At 34.2% G+C, this 20,259-nt stretch overlaps 3 protein-coding genes across 3 annotated transcripts in view; 2 read left to right on the top strand and 1 right to left on the bottom strand.

Moving 5' to 3' along the window:
• The window catches only part of LOC149542715 (uncharacterized), a 37,362-nt gene extending 20,750 nt beyond the window's left edge, over positions 1-16,612 (bottom strand). Inside the window, exons 1-6 of the mRNA XM_089797592.1 lie at positions 16,514-16,612; positions 5,037-5,210; positions 4,786-4,877; positions 4,610-4,652; positions 4,370-4,426; positions 4,012-4,108 (exon numbers count right to left, since the gene is read on the bottom strand). Coding sequence (XP_089653718.1) covers positions 4,012-4,108; positions 4,370-4,426; positions 4,610-4,652; positions 4,786-4,877; positions 5,037-5,198 — 451 coding nt within the window. The 5' untranslated portion in view covers positions 5,199-5,210; positions 16,514-16,612. The remainder of the gene's footprint in view (positions 1-4,011; positions 4,109-4,369; positions 4,427-4,609; positions 4,653-4,785; positions 4,878-5,036; positions 5,211-16,513) is intronic.
• LOC149542717 (uncharacterized) lies at positions 8,192-9,514 on the top strand. The gene is made up of 2 exons (XM_089797594.1): positions 8,192-8,906; positions 9,052-9,514. The coding sequence occupies exons 1-2, from the start codon at positions 8,488-8,490 to the stop codon at positions 9,389-9,391; spliced, it is 759 nt and encodes a 252-aa protein (XP_089653720.1). The 5' UTR covers positions 8,192-8,487; the 3' UTR covers positions 9,392-9,514.
• On the top strand, positions 9,511-11,402 carry LOC149542716 (uncharacterized). Its single transcript, XM_089797593.1, has 3 exons — positions 9,511-10,225; positions 10,336-10,523; positions 10,619-11,402. The coding sequence occupies exons 1-3, from the start codon at positions 10,002-10,004 to the stop codon at positions 11,203-11,205; spliced, it is 999 nt and encodes a 332-aa protein (XP_089653719.1). The 5' UTR covers positions 9,511-10,001; the 3' UTR covers positions 11,206-11,402.
• Positions 16,613-20,259: the final 3,647 nt, after the last annotated feature.

The following is a 20,259-nucleotide window of genomic DNA, read 5'->3' as shown; positions in this document are numbered from 1 at the left end:
TGGTTAGCAAGGGGTGATGTCCCTCTCAGAGCTTGTATTGGGTTTATGGTACAAGTGATGTTTTAAGGGCTTGGACTATTTGTTCCATGAGCACCCTAGATTCTTGTTGCACTTGTTCACTTCTTGTGTTGTCTTAATTTGTAACCTTATTTTCCCTTTTGAAAGCCCTTGAATCCTTTTGACTAGGTTGCTTCAACTATTGCTTGTCCCTCAAACTAGCAAGAGCAGTGCGTTGATACCACTTGTAATGTCCCCTACTCAAACCGCTTTATACTTTGCCCTAAAGTCACAAAATCAAGTGAAGCAAATAGAAAAACATAGCTAGAGATACAATCCTTTCTCTTATTAATAAGATAAGATAGAGCTGTAATGGAAACCTGCAACCAAATTAGATAATAGTGTAGTTATAATTCATGAAATACATCCAATTCTAGGGATAGGAAATATACATATGAATCTACACAACAAATCTTGACGATTGCATGGGAGCTCAAGTTTAACAAGGATTATATTGGAAAGCGTGATGAGGTGTCCCAAGCATAATTGAAAATATTATTATTAACAAATTAACACCGAGGGCCAAAAGAAAATATCAATGATTACTTGGCAACTTATTAGTAAAGAAATTGTCAACTTAAATAATTGCTTAAATTTAATTTCAAATGCATTTGTTTTGCAAAATTCAATGAAGAAAACATCTAATGAGTCAGTAAGTAAACAAAAGAAACAGGCCGACTCTAGATATATTAATATGCAAATGAGGTACAAAATAACATCCCCGTGGAATATTGATAGCTAGAAGGTTGATAGTCTAAAGAAAAGCTAAAATAGCAAATTGTCTTTGTAAAACCATAGGCAAATACAAGTACAACATCAAACAATCTACATCTTCCTCTTCCCCTTCCTAGCACCTCTAGTAAAAGCTACAAAAGGGGTAGGGGATCTTGGTCTAGAAGTCCATTGTGGTTGTTCCTCCTCCCTATGCACAATCAGTTGGACTCACCTCCATCCAAGATGTAGATGGTGTTTTCTTTCACAACGACTCTTCATCATCCTCAAGCTCCACAATGTCATCCAATCCCAATGCAAATTTACTCTTGACCATAGACTACCTTTCCAAATTGTAGATTTCATCCTTTTTTAACAATGGAGATTGCTCCTATGATGTCCAATCATAGAAAGATCTATGCCATCCATATCTAGTGGACTGGTTGGTGTTTCCTCTACCTTCCTTGTGTGCAACCAAAAGTTATATTGCACTGCTAGGATAAGATTCAAAGGAAAAATCTTTGCAAAATGAGACATTTCTATCCCAAATTTTCCATCAAGTATCTACAAAATAAAATATTGATGGTTTAGAAAGCAATATGAATACATATTCTAATTTTTATCTGCTTATCATGCATGGGAAAGATTCCAAAATTCCAAATATTATACCTTAGGTTTGAGGGTTTCTTCCTCTCTCCGCCATGTCTGAATAGAATAGCTTACCCCTTGAGTTCTCCTACATGTCTAAATCAGAATGAATGAGATTTGTAACCTCAACCTCGTGTATCATCTTCTGCATGCATTCAGTGAGGCTCTCCAAGATCTCTACATTGGGGTCCGAGTAGAATGGCAAGAAGCAAACATAAGGTTATTATATTCAAGCTCACTCGTGCATTCTTGTGATTTGGGATATTATAAGCTGAAAAATGTTTAATAGTAATTGCAGGATTTATATTGAAGGGCTTACCAATTTGAGCTTTGTGGCTTGGCATACAAATCTTCCTATTCAATTCACAATATCGCCTGTCTTTATTCTATTCAATCTTTGTCTTGAACTTGTGCAATTCAATCTCTTCTTTTAGCTAGAAAAAGAGAATTTTGTAAGCCATTTAGGTTGTTTCCTTTAAAATTAAGAACTTATATATCTTTCATCTTGTATAGAATCCCTTGCCCGAGAACCAAAAAAAAGGCATTTGTCTTAAATCTGAATGTGTGGCATACTCAAATGCCAACTGTTGATAATTCTAGGGTTATATTCTTCTTACAAGAGAGATTTTCTTCTAAGACAAAGGTTTTGCCTTACTCGTCATTTTGTTTTGTTTCAACTTGAAAGGAGCATATTAAAATGCTCACAGTGCAAATTAAAATGCTAAGAATAGTTTTTGAGGGTTTAAAAAACTTATATAACTTCCCTTTTTTCATTTTAGACTGAATTTCCTTCTAAAAACAATTTTCTGAACATTTTAACATAACAAGTGTGGATTAGGAGGTGCAGTTGCTGCATGGGAACCATGCCTCAAGTTTGCATATGTCCTAGCCACACTGATTCATCTCAGCAGATTGTATTTATGAGATGTAGATGTGTACTTGCTCGAGCCAAAAGTCAAGCAAGCATCCATGGGAAAGAGTAGCTATCCCACCAGCATGATAGAAATATGCAAGAAAGGAAAAACTTATAAATATACCCTCAGGCCTATACATGTCACTATGATTTGAATGGGAGTTGTTTGTGCATGCACATGGCAGTTGAAAAGATAGAATAGTAGCTGATTGTGCATTCCAACATGCACCTCATCTCACACAAGCAAGTCAAGTAGAAAGGCACCAAAGCATCTTCATTTAAACACTTCAATTGCATGAGTTTCCTTGAGTGTTGACTTGGTGCGATGCACATGAGCCTAAAAAAAAAAGATGCATAGTGTGCCTGGTGCAAATTGTGTGAATGGTACTAGTAATTATAATGAACCAATTGATGATGTTGATCTTCTCAATGAAGACCAATAAGATGATGTATATTTTGTGTAAATGAACCAAATTGTAGTGTAACCACAAACTATTGCTCTATTTTGAAAATATGCCATTAATAGAAGACATATTGCTCTATTTTGAACATGTGCCATAAATAGAAACCATTATGATTACACTGGCATTGAATCATCAATTATGAGTTGCATTTTGTGCTTCATTTTTTAATATTTTCTGTCAACTATGGCTGTTTCTATATTTTTAATATTTATAATTTTGTTGCATGGCCATAACCAAACTTTACTTACCCAAAGAAAAAATTGGTGAACAGTTGTACCTAAGCCATAACCCAAACCTAAGCCATACCCAGCAACTTTAGACATGGCATATGGGTAACAACATTCCATATCTGCACTAATAGCTAGTCCTGGTCAGTAACAACTTTTTTCCTGAAGCATAAGCGGAATAAATTTCTTTGGTTACAAGTTAGTTTATCTTTTTTGGTCATGGAACACTGCATCATATTCGTTTTTAAGAAAATAGTAGTGTTTTTTAGTCAAGTTAGCTGTTATTTATGTGTTCCCTGTTTACTTATTTTGTTTTTGTTTTTTAGTCTAAATCCCATGTTTAGAGAACATTTTGAGAAAATTATGTTTTTTAAATTAAAAAATTAGTTATCCAGCCACAAGCCAAAAACTCTTCTTTTAAATCACAGATAAAAATTATACTAAATGATTAATCTTTGGATCATGGGAAACAAGGAACAATAATATTGCAGCAGTGACAGGACCATCAACTCAGATATCACCTGTAGTATATCTAATAGCTACACTGAGTAAATATAAATTTACATATGGAAATATGAAATATAATAATACATAAACTGATACGCAAGAATGAATAAATAGGAGGATTAGTTATTTGCATGCAGATCCAAGGGGCATATTGGATAGGACTTGTCTTTTCAAGATATATGTTGTTACACCTCCTACTGATGACTAGTTAGGCCTCTGAATGTTACAGTCTTTAGGTTGCTTGGTTTCAAACCAACTCTATCATAATCGGACCAAGTGCGTTTATGTTTTGATTCACCACATTACTTTGTCTGAGCCACCTCCAGTATAATTAGGCCTCATATAGTTTAGACAGGTCGGGGTCTTTTATAATTCTGTTTGACCATTAAAAGAAACATACTGACTAGTTGATATAATTGAAAATCAAAGCAGGAAAAGGAAAATCTATAGAAAAATAAATTGAGAATAAGATGAACAAACCTACCTCCAGCAGACATATTACACTGAGAAGAAGTTGAAGAATGTTTTTGCATCCCGTCCACTTGAACAGAGGGTTTGTTAACATCAATGTGAAGCAGAATCTGGAAACAAGTTACAAAATTACCATAGAAACATTTGCAGGAATACCAACCAAGTTAGGCACTGTCATCTGAGGCTTCCCTACAGTTCTAAAAAATGGATAAATTGTCAAAATGTCTACAGAACTGAACCCAAATTTCACAGGAATAATCTTTCTTTTTGAGACCATCAACAAACTATGCAGCTGTGCAGTCATAAGCAAAAGAACCATAAATTAAATCATATTCTTTACATCAATAATAAAAAAAATCAAGAGAGAGCACCTCTTCCAAGGACTTCTGAAATGCCTTTACATGATCAAAACCATTTTCTAGGAAGCTCTGTATGAAAAGAAGAGATATATAGATAATGGTGATGTATGGACAAGAAAATCACAAAAGAAAAATATCCACCGCCTTACTATCACATTTTTTTTTCAGAAATTGTGTCTGTAAAGTGAAATCAATAAACTAAAGAAATCAATAAACTAAGGGTTAAGAAAATTTGAATAGACTGATTCTTACTTCCCGAAATTTACATAGATCTGCGAATGGATCTACCCATGCACTGCAGCAAGATACAAACATAATCTACTCACAATCTAAGACAAAAAATAACAGCTCATTGCTGGAACAATAAGATAAAGAAAATTACTAGAACCATAGAATCTGTTTCCAACATAAGGGACAAGAATACAAACTATGTATAGCTCCCATAAAACCGTACTAGCACACCACCCTCAATTCTATCATTAACTATGATGTTTTCACTTATTTTTTTCTCATCCACCACCTGTAAAGCATCATAAATGAGACATTTATAAATCAAACAAGAAAGCATTTGCAGATGCACCACCGAAAAGTGTGCAAAATACCATATAGTGTAGAATTTACCAGTTAAGGCTATCTATATCAATGTTTTTAAAGTGACTATAAATAAGAAAAAACTCACCTGTGCAGGCCACCACGAGCATTTGAAACCTCTGACCCATAGTAGCTGTCCTAGGGCTAAGGAGCTTAGATCTGGCATTGTGTCTTTATGGCCATCACTGTCAGACATTGCAATACTTACATTTTGTTTTGAGTGGTCATTTATCAAATTCTGATGTTCCATTCTACCAGTTCCCTGAAAAAGAGGAAATTTGCTATACTTAATGGTAACAATGTGCCTAAGAGAATTCGTAATGGTCAGAAAGTTTTATTGTCTCAATACATATGACCAGTTAGCAACCCAGACACAATAATTAAGTTCAGCCATTATTATGCATCCTTGGATTGCTTTCGCAACCCTGACTTTTCTTTCATGCCACAAGTCTTGCATGCAAATTTTTTAAATTTATATGTAGCAAAGAAACTTCTTCTTAGACACAGCAGAATCATGTGTTTGATAGATTACTCACATGAGCAATGATGCCAATTATCTAAGATGTAGGATTAAGGATAGCTGAACAATTAGCTTCCCTAGGCTCTGGCCAAGGGCAATGTCAGCATAGGAATGCTACCGCCGGTTGGCTATGGACGTTAGCATTGGCAGGATTCCTTTAGCAAGCAAATTAGAAGGGAAATGAAGTCCCTTGTGCAATGTACAAGGAATTGAATTTAAAGATAATGAGAGATATTAGGAGCAATGCAAGGGAAATGGGTGTGTCAGATGAACTCGAATAGCAGAGAGATGAAGGCAGAACTTGCTCAAAGGTGAAAATAATTAACACTTAGACCTCAGAATACACATCTGCGAGAATTACAAAAAGCCTCTAAAAGAAGTGGAGCAACAAGGCAAGAGGAAAAGAGAAGGGAAAAGGGGAGAATATATCCATTGTGTTCTCCTTTGCCACCTTTAATATGGAGGTCACAAGCCACCTAAAAGTTAGGAAGCATATGAAGACAAGTATAACAAAGAATACTGACACTAAAGTTCAAATGTAACAGACCATTTTCTGATATGGGTAGCATGCCAGACGTCCTACTTAAGCACTACACATACTGCAGAATAATTACTATTAAACCCAGAAGGTGACAACTTTATAACTATATGGCCATTACCATTCCTACTGTGCAGAGAAAAACTATTAGGATTCATTTAATGAATGATACTAAACCAACTCAGTCATACCATTCCAATGCAATATCACCATTACAACATTCCCTCGAAAGTTAGATTAAACAATACATGGATTACCAAATTTTCTAAAGAGATAAAATGAAGGCTACTTCATCATGGAAAATCTTTTTTAAATTAAGTGAACACACATAGAAAACAGTCAAGAATACATTGAAAATACTAAGGGGAGACAACTTAAGCCTAAGAATGATGTAGAAGCATCCCAAAGTGTAGGACCGGCCTGACATCATCCAAATTCCCTTTTTTAACTTAATGTTTGTAGGCTTTCATTTACATTTCTTCAATCTATTGATCAATCAATCATTGTAGATCCTATTGCACTTTATTACACTGGCCCATTTCACCTCACAATAGAAGGACCTCCTTAATGCTAGCACTCACCTTGGGCAAAGAAATAACAACAATAAAAAAAATTGCAAGTCTGCCTTGGCCGATGACCTTGCAGAGGTGTATCCTATTTCAAGGTTTTATCATAAAATAAAGGATGAACGGCCATAAACAAAATAAAGACCACTAAGACACAAAAAAACCCTAGTAAAACCCTCCAACTTGAGGGGAAAAACCCAGCCACACCACACAACATCTTTTTTATTTATTAAAAAAAAGGTTTTGAGTGCACTACTTCTATTTGAATACAGTACTCATCACAAAAAGCAATGATATATATCTTGAATTGAGAGACTCTTCACATCTCCAAACGCATGTCTCTTCATATTTCCAAACACAAGTAAATGAAAGAGCACTGTGCAAGTAATAATGATATCACATGCAGCTACAAACATCAACACTCCCTCTTAGCAAAGGAGATATCATTTACTAATGTCATGCCATCGTGACAAACACAATGGCTACACCCATGCGTGTCAACAACAAAAGTTTATCATAGAGTTTCTCAACATTGTATAGTCATCTCTGCATGACTTTCACCATGGCTACTTCCATAGGGTGAGGTACAAAAAACTAAGCCACGGAGTCTCACACATGACTTCCACCATGACTACTCCCAGTGGGTGGATCTACCATTATTACTCCCAGAGGATGGAATAAAGGGCTTTCACCTCAAACTTCTCTCACAAAGAAAAAAGCATTAACAAGGGATTGCACCTCGAACTTATCCGTCACGGAGAAGAAGCTCAATAACAAGCGATTGCACGTCAAACTTCTCCCTCACAAAGAAGAAGTCATTAACACACATAAATCATCTAAATGTTGAACTTGAGACTCCCCTCTCAACAGAGACAACATACTCACAACTTGGTTATCACAACAAATTAATTGACTCCAATGTTTAACCCATAGTTGGAAAACTCGCCGAGTTTCCTAGCTCGGCGAGTTTTTCACCAGTTAACTCGCCGATTCAAAAACTCGGCGGACTGGTAAAAACTCGCCGAATACTCGGCGAGTAATCGCGAAAAACTTGCAAGTTTTTAAAAAAAACTCGCGATTTTCTGGTGAGATTTTCACCCGCGGCCTGTGACGGATTAAAGCAGCAGTGAATGCGTTTTTTTCTCATTTTTTCTTGTATTTGGATTGTTTAGAGCCTTGAGGAGTGAAGAGAAGAAGGTTTGGAGGCATTCTTGGCTGATTGCAAGTGATTCAAGGCGGATTTGAGTGGATTGTAGAGGATTCTAACCGATTTTAGAAGACAAATTTCTTTCCAGGTATGTTCATCTTATCATAGTTTGAAAACTTTTTATAGTTTTATAACAAATGTTCTTTTGTTTTTGTTGTTGTTAACTTGTTTGTAAATGTTTTCAAATCATTTAAAATCATTTTGAATCATTTTGATTTGAAACCCTAGCTTCTAAGGATATGGTTGAAGTTTGTTGTTTGCTAAGGATATGGTTGAAGTTTGAAGTTTGAAACTTTGAATCATTTGAAACCCTAGCTTCTAAGTTCTAACTTTGTTTATTCATTTTTCTATATATTTATGTGTAGGGCAGCGGTCAACCATTAAAAAAATGACAAACCCGCAAGAGAGTGGCCACAAACACCATGCCCATCTGGATATATAGGCACTCGGCCTAAAAATGCAAGAGATAAGGCATGGCGGTATGCCTATGAAGCTCCAAATCCAAATGATATTGGGAAGGTGATATGCATTCCCTGTGAGAGAATTATTTCTGGAGGCATAAACCGCCTCAAATACCACCTTGCAGGCATAAAGAAACATAACTCAAATCCTTGTCTCAAGGTAACTGATGAAGAAAAAAGATTCATCCATGCCCTACTTGCAGCTGCTGAAGAGAAAAAATTGAATAGGGAGAGGGCAAAATTAGCTATGAGGGCAGCCATAGCTGAATCAGAAGGAGCTCCTTTTGATATGCAAGAGGAAGAAGAAGCACTTGAGAACATACCAGGATCTCTTCGTGGCCCACGGATCCGCAAACAAAATTTCTCATTTACCGGTTCCACTTCTTCTACATCTCCTACTTCTTCATCATCACCATCCGGATCCCCATCAGGGATAGGTGGTTATTTTGTGCCCAGGAACACACCTGGAGCACAGCCATCATTAGAGGGCACTGCATGGTTTAAGGAGGTGCATGAGCAAACTGATATTGCAGCAACTGATTTTTGGTTTTTCAACAATATCTCAATGAATGCCGTTGATAGTCCCTATTGGGTCAATATGGTGAATGCAATGACAATATCAGGCAAAGGGTACAAGCCGCCTAATCGCAAGGATATGAGTGGAAGGTCAGTATTTTACTATTTAGTAATTGTAAAAAATTGTGATTCACTTTAGTTCATTGTTATATTTTAAATCTTAATTGTTATAACTTATTTCCTAATTTTTTACTAACACTTACACTTTATTTAATATTACACCTAAATTTTGTAGGTTGCTTGACAAAGCGGTTGGTAGGGCAACATTGTTGATAGAAGACCAAAAGAAAAAGTGGAAGAAGTATGGCTGCACCATTTTATCTGATGGGTGGACAGATGGAAGAAGTAGAACCATTATTAACTTCTTGATTGCTTGCAAAGATGATGTGGTGTTTTGGAAATCTGTCGATGCCTCCAACAAAGTGAAAAATGCAGCCACATTGGCTTTAATGTTGGAGAATGTTGTCATGGAGGTGGGAATAGAGAATGTGGTGCAAATAATCACAGATAATGCAGCAGCATATGTGGCAGCAAGTAGATTTAATTTTTTATATTTGAATCAATATGAATCATGAATGTAATGCTATGGAATCTGGATAATGGTATTATTCAATTTAGATTTGATGTAATTTGTAAATACTAAATATGGAAAGTGTGTTATTGATTATTGATTTTTTGCTAATCTTTTAGGTAGAATCCTCCAAGAGAGGCATCCCACACTTTTTTGGTCACCTTGTGCAGCACACGTCCTTGACCTTCTTTTGGAGGACATAGGAAAACTTGATTGGGTGAGTCCAATTGTGGAAGATGCTAGGCGAGTCACGAAATATATCTATAATCACCCATGGGTTCGCAGTTTGATGAGAAAAGCCACTAAAGGCAAAGATTTGATGAGACCTGCTATGACAAGGTTTGCAACGGTCTTCTTGACGTTGCAAAGTATTCTTGACCACATATTGGCTTTGAAGCAAATGTTTGTGTGTGTTGATTGGGTTGCTTCACCTTACGCAAAGAAGCCCGAAGGAGAGGCTGTGGCAGGAATAGTGTTTGATGATAGCTTTTTTGCAAAGGCTAAGGAGATTGTGGAGGTAACTTCATTATATTTTTAGTGTATTCAAGTTTCATTATCAATTCATAACTTACTATGTTATTAACTAATTTGTATTTTTCAAATTTCAAATGTAGATGTCTCTGCCCCTGGTTCTAGTCTTGCGCACATGTGATGGGCAGCAATCCCCAATGGGAGGTCTTTATGAGGCCATGGATAGGGTGAAAGAGGCTGTTAGAAGTTACTATCACGGGGATAGTCTCAAATTTGACCCCATTTGGGAAATAACTGATAGGAGGTGGAACAATATGCTCCACCAACCTATTCATGCAGCAGGCTACTTCCTCAATCCCAAATTCAGGTACTATGATAATTGATTGTCCTTGAAGTTGGGATTTTAATAAGTCTTTATTTTACTTTACTTTTTAAGGTTGTGTAGTAAGACTTGATATCATTTTCTATTTGTTTTAGGGCTGATGATTCCTACTCAGATCCTAATGGAGAGGTCATGGAAAGTCTCTCTAAATGCATTGAGAGAATGATATCAAGTGAAGAGGAGAGAGACCTTATTGTGACCGAACAACAAATCTATGTGGAATCAAGGGGTCCTTTGTTCTCTTCTATGCTAGCAAAGAGAGCAAGATCTACTCAAGCACCAGGTAAAGCGTCAAACTTTAAAATTTTTGCTAATTGATAAGTTGTGCTTCTGATTTTTTTTTTATTGCTTTATAACTTTTTTAATTTTGTTTTGCAGATGCTTGGTGGGCAAGTTGGGGTGGCAATACCCCCAATTTAAGGAAATTTGCTCTCAGAGTCATATCCCAACCTTGTAGCTCATCCCATTGTGAGCGCAATTGGAGCTTATTTGAGTCCATCCATACAAAGAAAACAAATAGATTGACTCAAAAACGGCTTAATGACCTTGTTTATGTGCACTATAATCTTAAGTTGCGCATAAAAAAAGCACAGCTCTTAGAACTACCTGGTCCGCTTGATCTAGATGAGATAGATCCTTATTCTGATTGGACAGCACAGGAGCCAAGTCCATTGTTTACACCAGATGAGATCGCTGATTTGGAGAGGCAGGCCATGGAGGGGGAGGCTAACGCTGATTTTCAGTTCACTATGGATGACATTGAGGATGAGGACGAGGATGATGATGATTCAGGCGAGGATCAGGCATTACCATTAGGAGGAGATGCATCCTCTTCTAGGACGCCGAGCCAGTCAATAGGGACGTCGAGCGAGGGGGCACAGCCACAGAGTTCACAGTCACGCAGCTCACGCCCTATCCCAGTGCGGGGCACTTCTTCTAGGACTAGACCCTCGCTTTCCTGCTAGTGCAAGTGGAAAGAGGAAGATGTGATTGACATTGTCAAATTGTATTGATGTATTTAGACTTTTAGTATTTACTTCTAGTTTGACAGATTGAAACTATTTAGTAATTTACTATTTTGCTTCCTACCATGAGCATTCTGCATGAGAATGCAATTTTGTACGCATTATACATTTATATATATCTAAACTTCGTTTCTTTCTTTTGTATTGTCTTTAATTAACTTATTAGATGCATCTTCTCATTAAATTTTGCAAAATAAATGTATTTTTAATTAAATTTCAGCGGTTTTTTAGGTTCTCGAGTTTTTCCCGAGTTTTTTTTTTAAATCGCCGAGTTTTTCCCGATTAAACTTTTGGGGGCCTTGGCGAGTTTTTGCATTTGGCGAGTTTTCCAACTATGGAAATTTAACCAAACAAGGAGCTTTTGCAATCACACTGCTTCATGATCTTGCTAATCCTCAAAACACACCACTCTCCTTAAATAGCTCCATCATTCATAGTCATTTTACGCCATCCTTGAACGGCAATAAAAAAAATAATGCAGCTCACAAAGAAACATGTATTGACTCAATATCATCATTCTATCTCAATAACATGCCTGACTCAGTTCCAGCAATATATTAAGTAACACACTTTCTGCCAAGTCAATGATTAATTATTATTCTAAATTGTAGCCATCTATGTTCAACTTCACACCAATACTTACAAAATTTTTAATAAATATTTTTCACCGACCAGCTACATAATAATATGACAGAACTGCCCTCAGACTAAATCAAGGACAAAAGAATAAATGAATAAAAAGAAACTACAAAGCTTTGATTTGAGATCGTCCATAAACTTGGAACATCAACAGTTAATGTTTTTTCAATTCAGCCACCATACTACCAAAGATTGCTGCAGCCCATAAACAAGTAAGTCATGCCTCATTTTATTGGCTTGCCTTGAAGAGTCAACATTTTGAAATATCAAATGATGACATGGTAACTCCATCTAACTTCTCACAAGCAAGCAGCTAAAAAATACAATCAAACAGCTCAACCAGTCAACTATGCAGCTCAACCTGCTCTAATACCATATAAATGCTTTGCCCAGGAATGATAAACAGCCATAAACAAAATAAAGAGCACTAAGATACAGAAAGACACAACAATTTATCTTGGGAAAACGCTCCGACTTGAGGAAAAAAACCCAGCTACACCAAAAGGCCTCTTTTATAAAATAAAAAATAGAGGTCCAAGTACAATGCTGCTATTTGAATGCACTACTCAAGCTATGATATATATCTTGAATTGAGAGACTCTTCATATCATAACCAAAAGTCTCTTCATTTTGCAAATGTATAACTCTTCATATTTCCAAACACAAGTATATGAAATAGCACCATGCAGGTAATCGGCATATCTCCTACAACTACAAGAGATGCACATTGGAGGATATATGTAAAAGTCCTTTTAAGGTTATCTTAAGCAGTTCAAGAATAATTTTGTGTACAAAAAGTAGAAATAAGAGTCTATAAGAAGTATCTGAGCAGAATTTATGAGTTCTCTTTGACCTCATTTTGTGGAAGACATTGGACTAAAATTTGAACTTATGCAAGATTTATAAAAGAGATTTCGTCAAGACTTGGAAAGTAATGAGCACATTTGTGAAGATATTTTAGATCAATAAATTTGCATGTATTCATTTTGTAACTCAAAGCTTGATGCTTTAAGTTCTAAGAGATCAGAGGTTGGTGCCTCTCATTTTGGGTTGGGGTCCAGTTGTAGGGGATTGGTAAACAAAAGATTTCTTTATTGCAGAGGCTGGATTTGGATGGTAGATGCTTCCAAATTATTGTAAAAAAGCTTTCATTTTTGCAGAGGCTGGATTTGGATGGTAGACCCAAGCAGCTATTCACTGTGGTTTTCTCCCAAAAGGATTTTTACCTAAAATCTTGTGCTTCATATTTGTGTGGATGCTTACAATTATTTCACTGTAGTAAATGTTGAATAAGCGAAAAAGTCTTAGTCTGATTCACCCCCTTCACGAAATAATTGTGTATTTCTTCAATTGATATCAGAGCAAGTTCCTTCAAAAATATCCTAACTGCTTGAAGAAAGATCTCTAGAATACACATGGTGTGCCAAGAAGGTTTCTCTTCAAATTCAAATCCCTTGTTCAACAAAACGAAACTATGCCTTGTGGAGCCTAAGGATGTGTTAATATTTAATGCCTCATGGATTTGACGTATAGCTATTGATTGGGGGTGGCAATGTGGCATCATCTATTCCACCAATGGATCAAGATGGAAAGTAGGGAAGTGAAAACAATGTTAAGCACTGAACGTGATTCTAAGTGGCCTAACTAAATTAGAATTTGTCAAAGTTATGCATTTCATATCAGCAAAAGAAATGTAAGAAAAGCTTCAAAAGACCTATGAAGGTGATCAAAGTTGAAAAGGCTATGCCCTAAATCTATAGAAAAATTGCAAGTTTGAAGATGAAGGACAAAGTGATATTTTTTGTAATAATAGTAGTCTTGGAAAAAATATTTGGGATGAAATAATCATGCAAAATATATTAAGCTCTCTCCCCATGAGATTTGATGTGAAAATTTCCACCATTGAAGAAATGAAGGGTCTGGGCACTTTAAAGATGGACAAGTTGCTTGGTATCCTCACATACAGACAACATCAAAATGGCAAGATGCCTTCACGGCATCAAAATGGATGAAGATAAACGGATAGACAAGAGAAAGTTCAAGCAATGAGGAAGAAGCTAGCTTTGTAAGGAGATTCAAGAACGGATCTATCAAGAACAAAGGTATGTGTCTCTACAACCACATCACTCAACTTCGAATTACTGGCAAGTAAGCTATTATGATTTGTCCAATGTCCAATCTCCCAAGATTCAATTCTTACTAAAAAATTACAATATACATGATCTGAAGCTTGAATAAACTTCAAATTGATGAATTGAAATAATAGACTAATTAAAGAGCTTAAATTAGTACCCTTTAATTGTTAGAACTGAAAAAAAAGATATTATTATTGGAAGAAACAAAGATGAGATAATAGGAAACATCAACCGCAAACAAGATTAAATAGAAGATTTAATCTGATTCTCCCAGCATGAAGAAAACCAAATGGAAGTAGTCCATGGTCAACTTCTTAACTTCACTTCGCCAAAAAAAAGCTTTTAAATAAAGCATATACAACAATCCACCTACTTTCAAACTCAGTTTTCTTCCCAGTAGCAAACAAGTTCTTCCTCCTAAACCATGACCAAAGTATTCCTCCAAAAACCAATTGAACTTTGCTAATTCTGCCATCTTTCACTCTCATGTCTGGCAAATCAACTTATATCTATTACTTAAAGAGACATTCGACTTATATCTCTTACTTAAAGAGACACTGGGAATGTTCTTTTGTGGTAGAAAGGACTTTTCTTTCTTTTTTTCCCTTCCTTAGACACTGAAAATGTCCTTTTGTGCTAGAAATGACTTGCAAACATCATAGAATTGAAAGAGATGTCATATTAAGTCATTCCTCCTCTCAGGTGAAACCACCATAACTGTTAATGAACAAGTGCTGAGCACTCAAATCTGCCATTACAATGCTGAGACCACCATAAGCTTATGTGATTAGCCAGATTGGTACGAGAGACCCATTAACAGAAGGTGAATTTAAGCCATCTCCTAGTAGAGATCAAAAGTCAGAATCAGCCTGACACGAGCGCAGCAAAGGGAAGTCCTCCGCATTGGACCTTGACATTTGGCACCATGTAAGGAGAGGAGATTGGCACTTAATGTTACTTCTCCTTGGGCCCACTATTGAAAGGTAGGGGTTCCTTTGCTAAATTTGCTCTCTGTACTCTGCTCTATTCTGACTTAAATCCTTGATGGGAAGATACAGTTGACTGTTTATAGATCATCTTATTGGTATTAGAGGCTAAGATAAAGATGCACTGTCTGCCCCAAGTTTGTGTTTTAGTATTGTCTTGTGAATCAGAATTTTTTTGGGTAATTTCAGCTTCTCGACCTTGGGGTATGTTACTATATGACCCTGCGAATCAGACTTTTGATCATTTTGGCATCTTGGCTTAGGGGTATGATACCATATTACCCATTTTAATTTGTATACCAGTTGGACCACAATTCGGAACTGTGGCAAGATTTGAATGATTTTGGCAGCTTCCGTGAGAAGAGGGTTTCAATATCTCCCTCAAAATCTATTTATTGCTTTTAATTGGTGACCCCTACCAATGATAATATGATGAGATTAAGGCCGGTGAACAAGGAAAAGCAGATGTCCATGTAAAGAACATTAAGTTTCATTCATTTCATCCAAGAGAGCTGCGGCAGGCCAACGACTAGTGACAGAGTAGGTCGAGGCCATGATAATGGCCTGGATTCACACCCCACGGGTTATGTGCATGTCTTTAAATGGACATAATAAAGTAAGCAGATAAATTTTATCAGAATAATATTCGTCATGCAATGCTTCTTAGCACTTCAAAAATAACTCACTACTCCCCAGTAAGTGTGAGTATATTTTCCGATTTACAAAAGGAACAGAGTAAACAATAAAACTCGAAAAAAGATTATAATTACAGACACAGCGTAACGACATATTAGGAGTAGAAATTTATTAAAAACCAACAATTGCTATTATAGCAGAACGAAAACGAGCAAAGGATTAAGGGTTTAGAGAAGATTGTCCCACGAAATTTTGTATAAAGGTAAAAGGATACATTTAGTACAGTTCGAGCCGAAGACCTATAACCCATGTTTCGAACCCATGACCCCAGAGACGTGGAGAAGATGTGATGCATTCACTAAAAGAAGTATGTTGAAGTACTCAACATGAGGTACATTATATCCCAAGTTTAAAGTGGTGCACACATTAAACAGTTTTTAAAATAGGGCCGGAAGCTTAAGCCATGCCAGAATACAACTCACGTTTATCCTACAATGCCTTACAAAGCAGCCCACAAACTAATCCAAAATTTACAAAAGGGTTTTAAAGAGATTCAAAAAAGATTCGTTTCTCAGTCCATACCATTAAGTTTGTCCATGACAGTACAGCATATGTTCACAGTATAGGAAAGAAATCGTACAAAGCCCTAACAACAGCTTAAAACTAACAGCTTTGCAAAGCTAGAGAATGGACAGAGAAAACACAAGAAAACATATTTCAGCTAACATTTCATGATAGAAGTTCCATTCGGCTTAATTGTTATCATTTTCAAAGCATGACAAGCATGTAAGATCAAGAAAAACTAAAATCGATGTCAGTAAGAAAAAGTCGTGCGACTTTAAGCTTGCAAACCTGAAAGAGTAACTGGTGCAACAATGGCAAGCACTAAACACATAACCACCACCCTCGTCGAAGCTTGCATAACAGAAACACAGAAATTTAACTGGGGTCACAGCAGAAGCAGTAGCAGCATTTGTATATACACACACATACAGTGTGTGTATTTGACCACGTGGACGCCCCTTGTCGAGACACGCTTCCCCACTTTTATGGTAAAAGCTGTATAATTTTAGTGGGGGGAATTGGGAATAAAATAGATCACCATTTTTATAATTTTATTTATTTATTTATATAGCGTATAGGAAAGTGGTTCTATAATTTATGCTTTTTATTATTATTATTATTATTATTATATTTGATGATGGAATGTTTCTTTGTTTTTCTATTCAAGTAAATAAAGTTATAATTAAAAATTTGTGTGTTGCATTTCCATGTCATTGTAAGTATATATTCCAAAACAAGTGTCACGTTATAGTAAATTATAATAAGTTTTCATATTTTTTCTATTATTATAGTTAATAATTAATACATTTAAATTAAAATCAATTGTCCTAGTAAATTATAATAAGTTTTGCTATAATAATATAATATAATTTTATTATTGTATTTAAATTAAAAGTGTATCATCATAAAATCAAATTAGATTTAATTTTATAATAAAGTACACTACTTAGTTGAATAAACTAAAAGTAAAAACTTAATCTCATATAAAAATATGTCACTAAAAAAAATTAATCTAATTTTTTTTTTTTCAATATTATTTTTTTCCTTTTACACTAATAGTTGCCACTAAGAAAATTTAATCTAATTTTATTTATTTTCAATATTATTTTTGTCCTTTTATACCAATAGTAGAAGGTTTTAATTCTCGTAGATTTCTTTCTTTTATTCATCACACTTAATATAAATTTAAATATTTTGTTATTCAAACTCACATACAATTGGTAGTTGGAGGAATGACATCTAAATTGAATTTGAAATTCAAAACTTAAAAAGATTAAATTCTATTTACTCTACAAAACCAAACTAAATCTAATTTTTAGTGTAAAATAAAATTAGGACCTAAAAATAAAGTGGCACTCTATCTAAAGTATTTTATTTTTAATCAATACTATATTTTTCCTCAAGGGTTTAAATACTCCTACACTTTGTACTTAATTTTTCTTATTACAATATCTAAATAAAAAATTGAACCTCTTCCATTTAAAAGTACTTTTATTTTCAAAATATGTAATTTGCAATTTTTTTAATAATTTTCTTAATGATGCATGGATTATTACATTAGTGTGGAAACCCAAATTATAAGCATGTTAAGGTTTTCTTTTGTTCAATAAAATTATTTTACATAAGTAAAATAATATTTTATTTTAAATTTAATTAGAATTGAGTTTGAATTATTTGTAAAATAAGTAAAAAATTATAAATGAATTTAAAAAATAGATTACATTTATTAAATTGTAAAGTAGAAATAGATAAATGAATTTTCAAGATATAATATAATTTGTACCAATGAAAGAGAAACAAATGCTTATTTATGATTGGTTAGTGAGCATAAAACTATTGATTGATTGAGTAGAGGTGAATACCATAGTATTGCCTACGCCATGTACAATATGAGCTCCAAAAGAGTTGGAGTCCCATTCTTATTGAAATGTTAGGAGGTAGATAGTGAATGTGGTAGTTTTAGTTGTGGGTATAATAAGCTTTAATGATGTATATATTTTTTACACTTTAGTTAGAAGAAATGTTAAATCAATTTAAAATTTACCAAATAAAATGTATATGTAAATTGTATTTGTCATTGTGAAATATATATTGCAAAAGAGTTGTGAAATGTATATATTTGGTTTATTAAATTTTGTGAAAGGTTTGTTATAAGTAATTAAAATTCCAATATAGCCAAAACTTTTGTATAAAGTGATTTATAGGGATAATGAATATAGGACAAATAATCATGTTAGAGAGAATAATCAAATGAGAAACAAATGCTTATTTATGATTGCTTAGTGAGCACAAAACTATTGATTGATTGAGTAGAGGTGAACACCATAGTATTGCCTACGATAAGTACAATAAGAGCTCCAAAAGAGCTTGAGTCTCATTCTTATTGAAATGTTAGGAGGTAGATAGTGAATGTGGTAGTTTTAGTTGTGGGTATAATAAGCTTTAATGATGTATATATTTTTTACACTTTAGTTAAAAGAAATGTCAAATCAATTTTAAAAATTACCAAATAAAATTTATATGTAAATTATATTTGTCATTGTAAATTATATATATATATATATATATACATATATATATACATATATATATATATATATACATATATATATACATATATATATACATATATATATATATATATATATATATGTATATATACATATATATACATATACATATATATATGTATATGTATATATATATATATATATATATATATATGTATATATATATATACATATATTGCAAAAGAGTTGCCAAATGTCTATATTTGGTTTATTAATTTTTGTTGGAGGCTTCTTAAAAGTAATTAAAATTACAATATAGCCAAAACTTTTGTATCAAGTTATTTATAAGGATAATGAATATAGGACAAATAATCATGTTAGAGAGAATATTAGATTGGATGATTTATTTGTTTTTCCATTTTATATATAAGATGTCAAATTCAACACAAATCATTTCTTTTAAAAGATCATTAATCTTTAATAGACACATGTAACAAAATTATTTATTTTTTTGTCATTTTTAAATTAAAAATTTATGGAAAAAAATTAGTTACTTTTTCAATAACTAACTTTTATTCAATTGTATGAAGACTATATGATTTTAAACTTCTATAGATCACTCTAATGCAAGGAGAAAATAAGTTTTAATTGATCAACAAATAATATTTTTAAAAATATAATTTTTAATAATAATGTGAATATGAAGAACTATGCAAAAAAAAGTAGCATACTTGCGAAAAGAAGAATTTAACCCTAATCCTCGCTCCCAAGCGAACATTACAAAACATGGAATTTGCCCTAAAAAGACATTAAAAATTATAGCACAGAGAATAGAGATTATTAGCAATGTAAAAACTCATAACCGATATAATGCACTAGCTCCAGCATAAGTAGCGTGACAACATTGAATTCACCCAGCAAAAACAAGCAATTTTGAAGCTCTGGTTCAACTTCATAAGATCCAAAATGCAGCCATTGCCATCAAGCAACCAAATAGTGAAATTCAAAATGGAGATAAATGGCAGAAGGTCACAAGTCGAAGAAGCAAGAGAGCAGGTTCCGCCACACTCACTTTGGCTCCAAGTATCAGTAAAAAAGTAGAAGATGAGTGTTTGAAGAACCAAGAAGTCTTCTTCAGACAGACCAAGTATACAAAATCAAAAGAATCCAAGGCAAAAAAGGACAATACACAGGGTAATTGCAAGCCTTTTTTACACAAATCATCTCTCGACCTACAAAGATCTCGGTTGCTAACAATATTCAAATAGGTTCTCAGAAACCTAATCCCCCTCTACTCAAAAACCTAATTGATAGATCAATTAAGATAATATAAATTGCCCCCAAACCCCCTGTTTATATTCCCCTACACAAGAAGAAATAGCTTGTTGTAAACAAGAAAATCGAAACTAGAAACCCTTACCCCATAGAAATTAAATATATTGAATGCAATGATACGATCATAATTAGCAATGAATACAATGAAGCAAAATGGCAGGAATGCTCTGATCTAGGAGTATATGTGAT

Source organism: Cupressus sempervirens, chromosome 8 (assembly GCF_028749045.1).
Source record: "Cupressus sempervirens isolate cs-2001-9-10 chromosome 8, ASM2874904v1, whole genome shotgun sequence".
Lineage (NCBI taxonomy): Eukaryota > Viridiplantae > Streptophyta > Pinopsida > Cupressales > Cupressaceae > Cupressus > Cupressus sempervirens.
The sequence above is the reverse complement of the archived record's forward strand: the minus strand, read 5'-3'. Positions and strand labels throughout refer to the sequence as shown.

Bases quoted from the DNA above. Each gene is read 5' to 3' on its own strand.
- LOC149542717 (XM_089797594.1), top strand. From the start codon at position 8,488: ATGAGGGCAGCCATAGCTGAATCAGAAGGAGCTCCTTTTGATATGCAA. The intron at 8,907-9,051 runs GTCAGTATTTTA...TAAATTTTGTAG, and splicing joins CGCAAGGATATGAGTGGAAG to GTTGCTTGACAAAGCGGTTG.
- LOC149542716 (XM_089797593.1), top strand. From the start codon at position 10,002: ATGTCTCTGCCCCTGGTTCTAGTCTTGCGCACATGTGATGGGCAGCAA. The intron at 10,226-10,335 runs GTACTATGATAA...TATTTGTTTTAG, and splicing joins TTCCTCAATCCCAAATTCAG to GGCTGATGATTCCTACTCAG. The intron at 10,524-10,618 runs GTAAAGCGTCAA...TTTGTTTTGCAG, and splicing joins AAGATCTACTCAAGCACCAG to ATGCTTGGTGGGCAAGTTGG.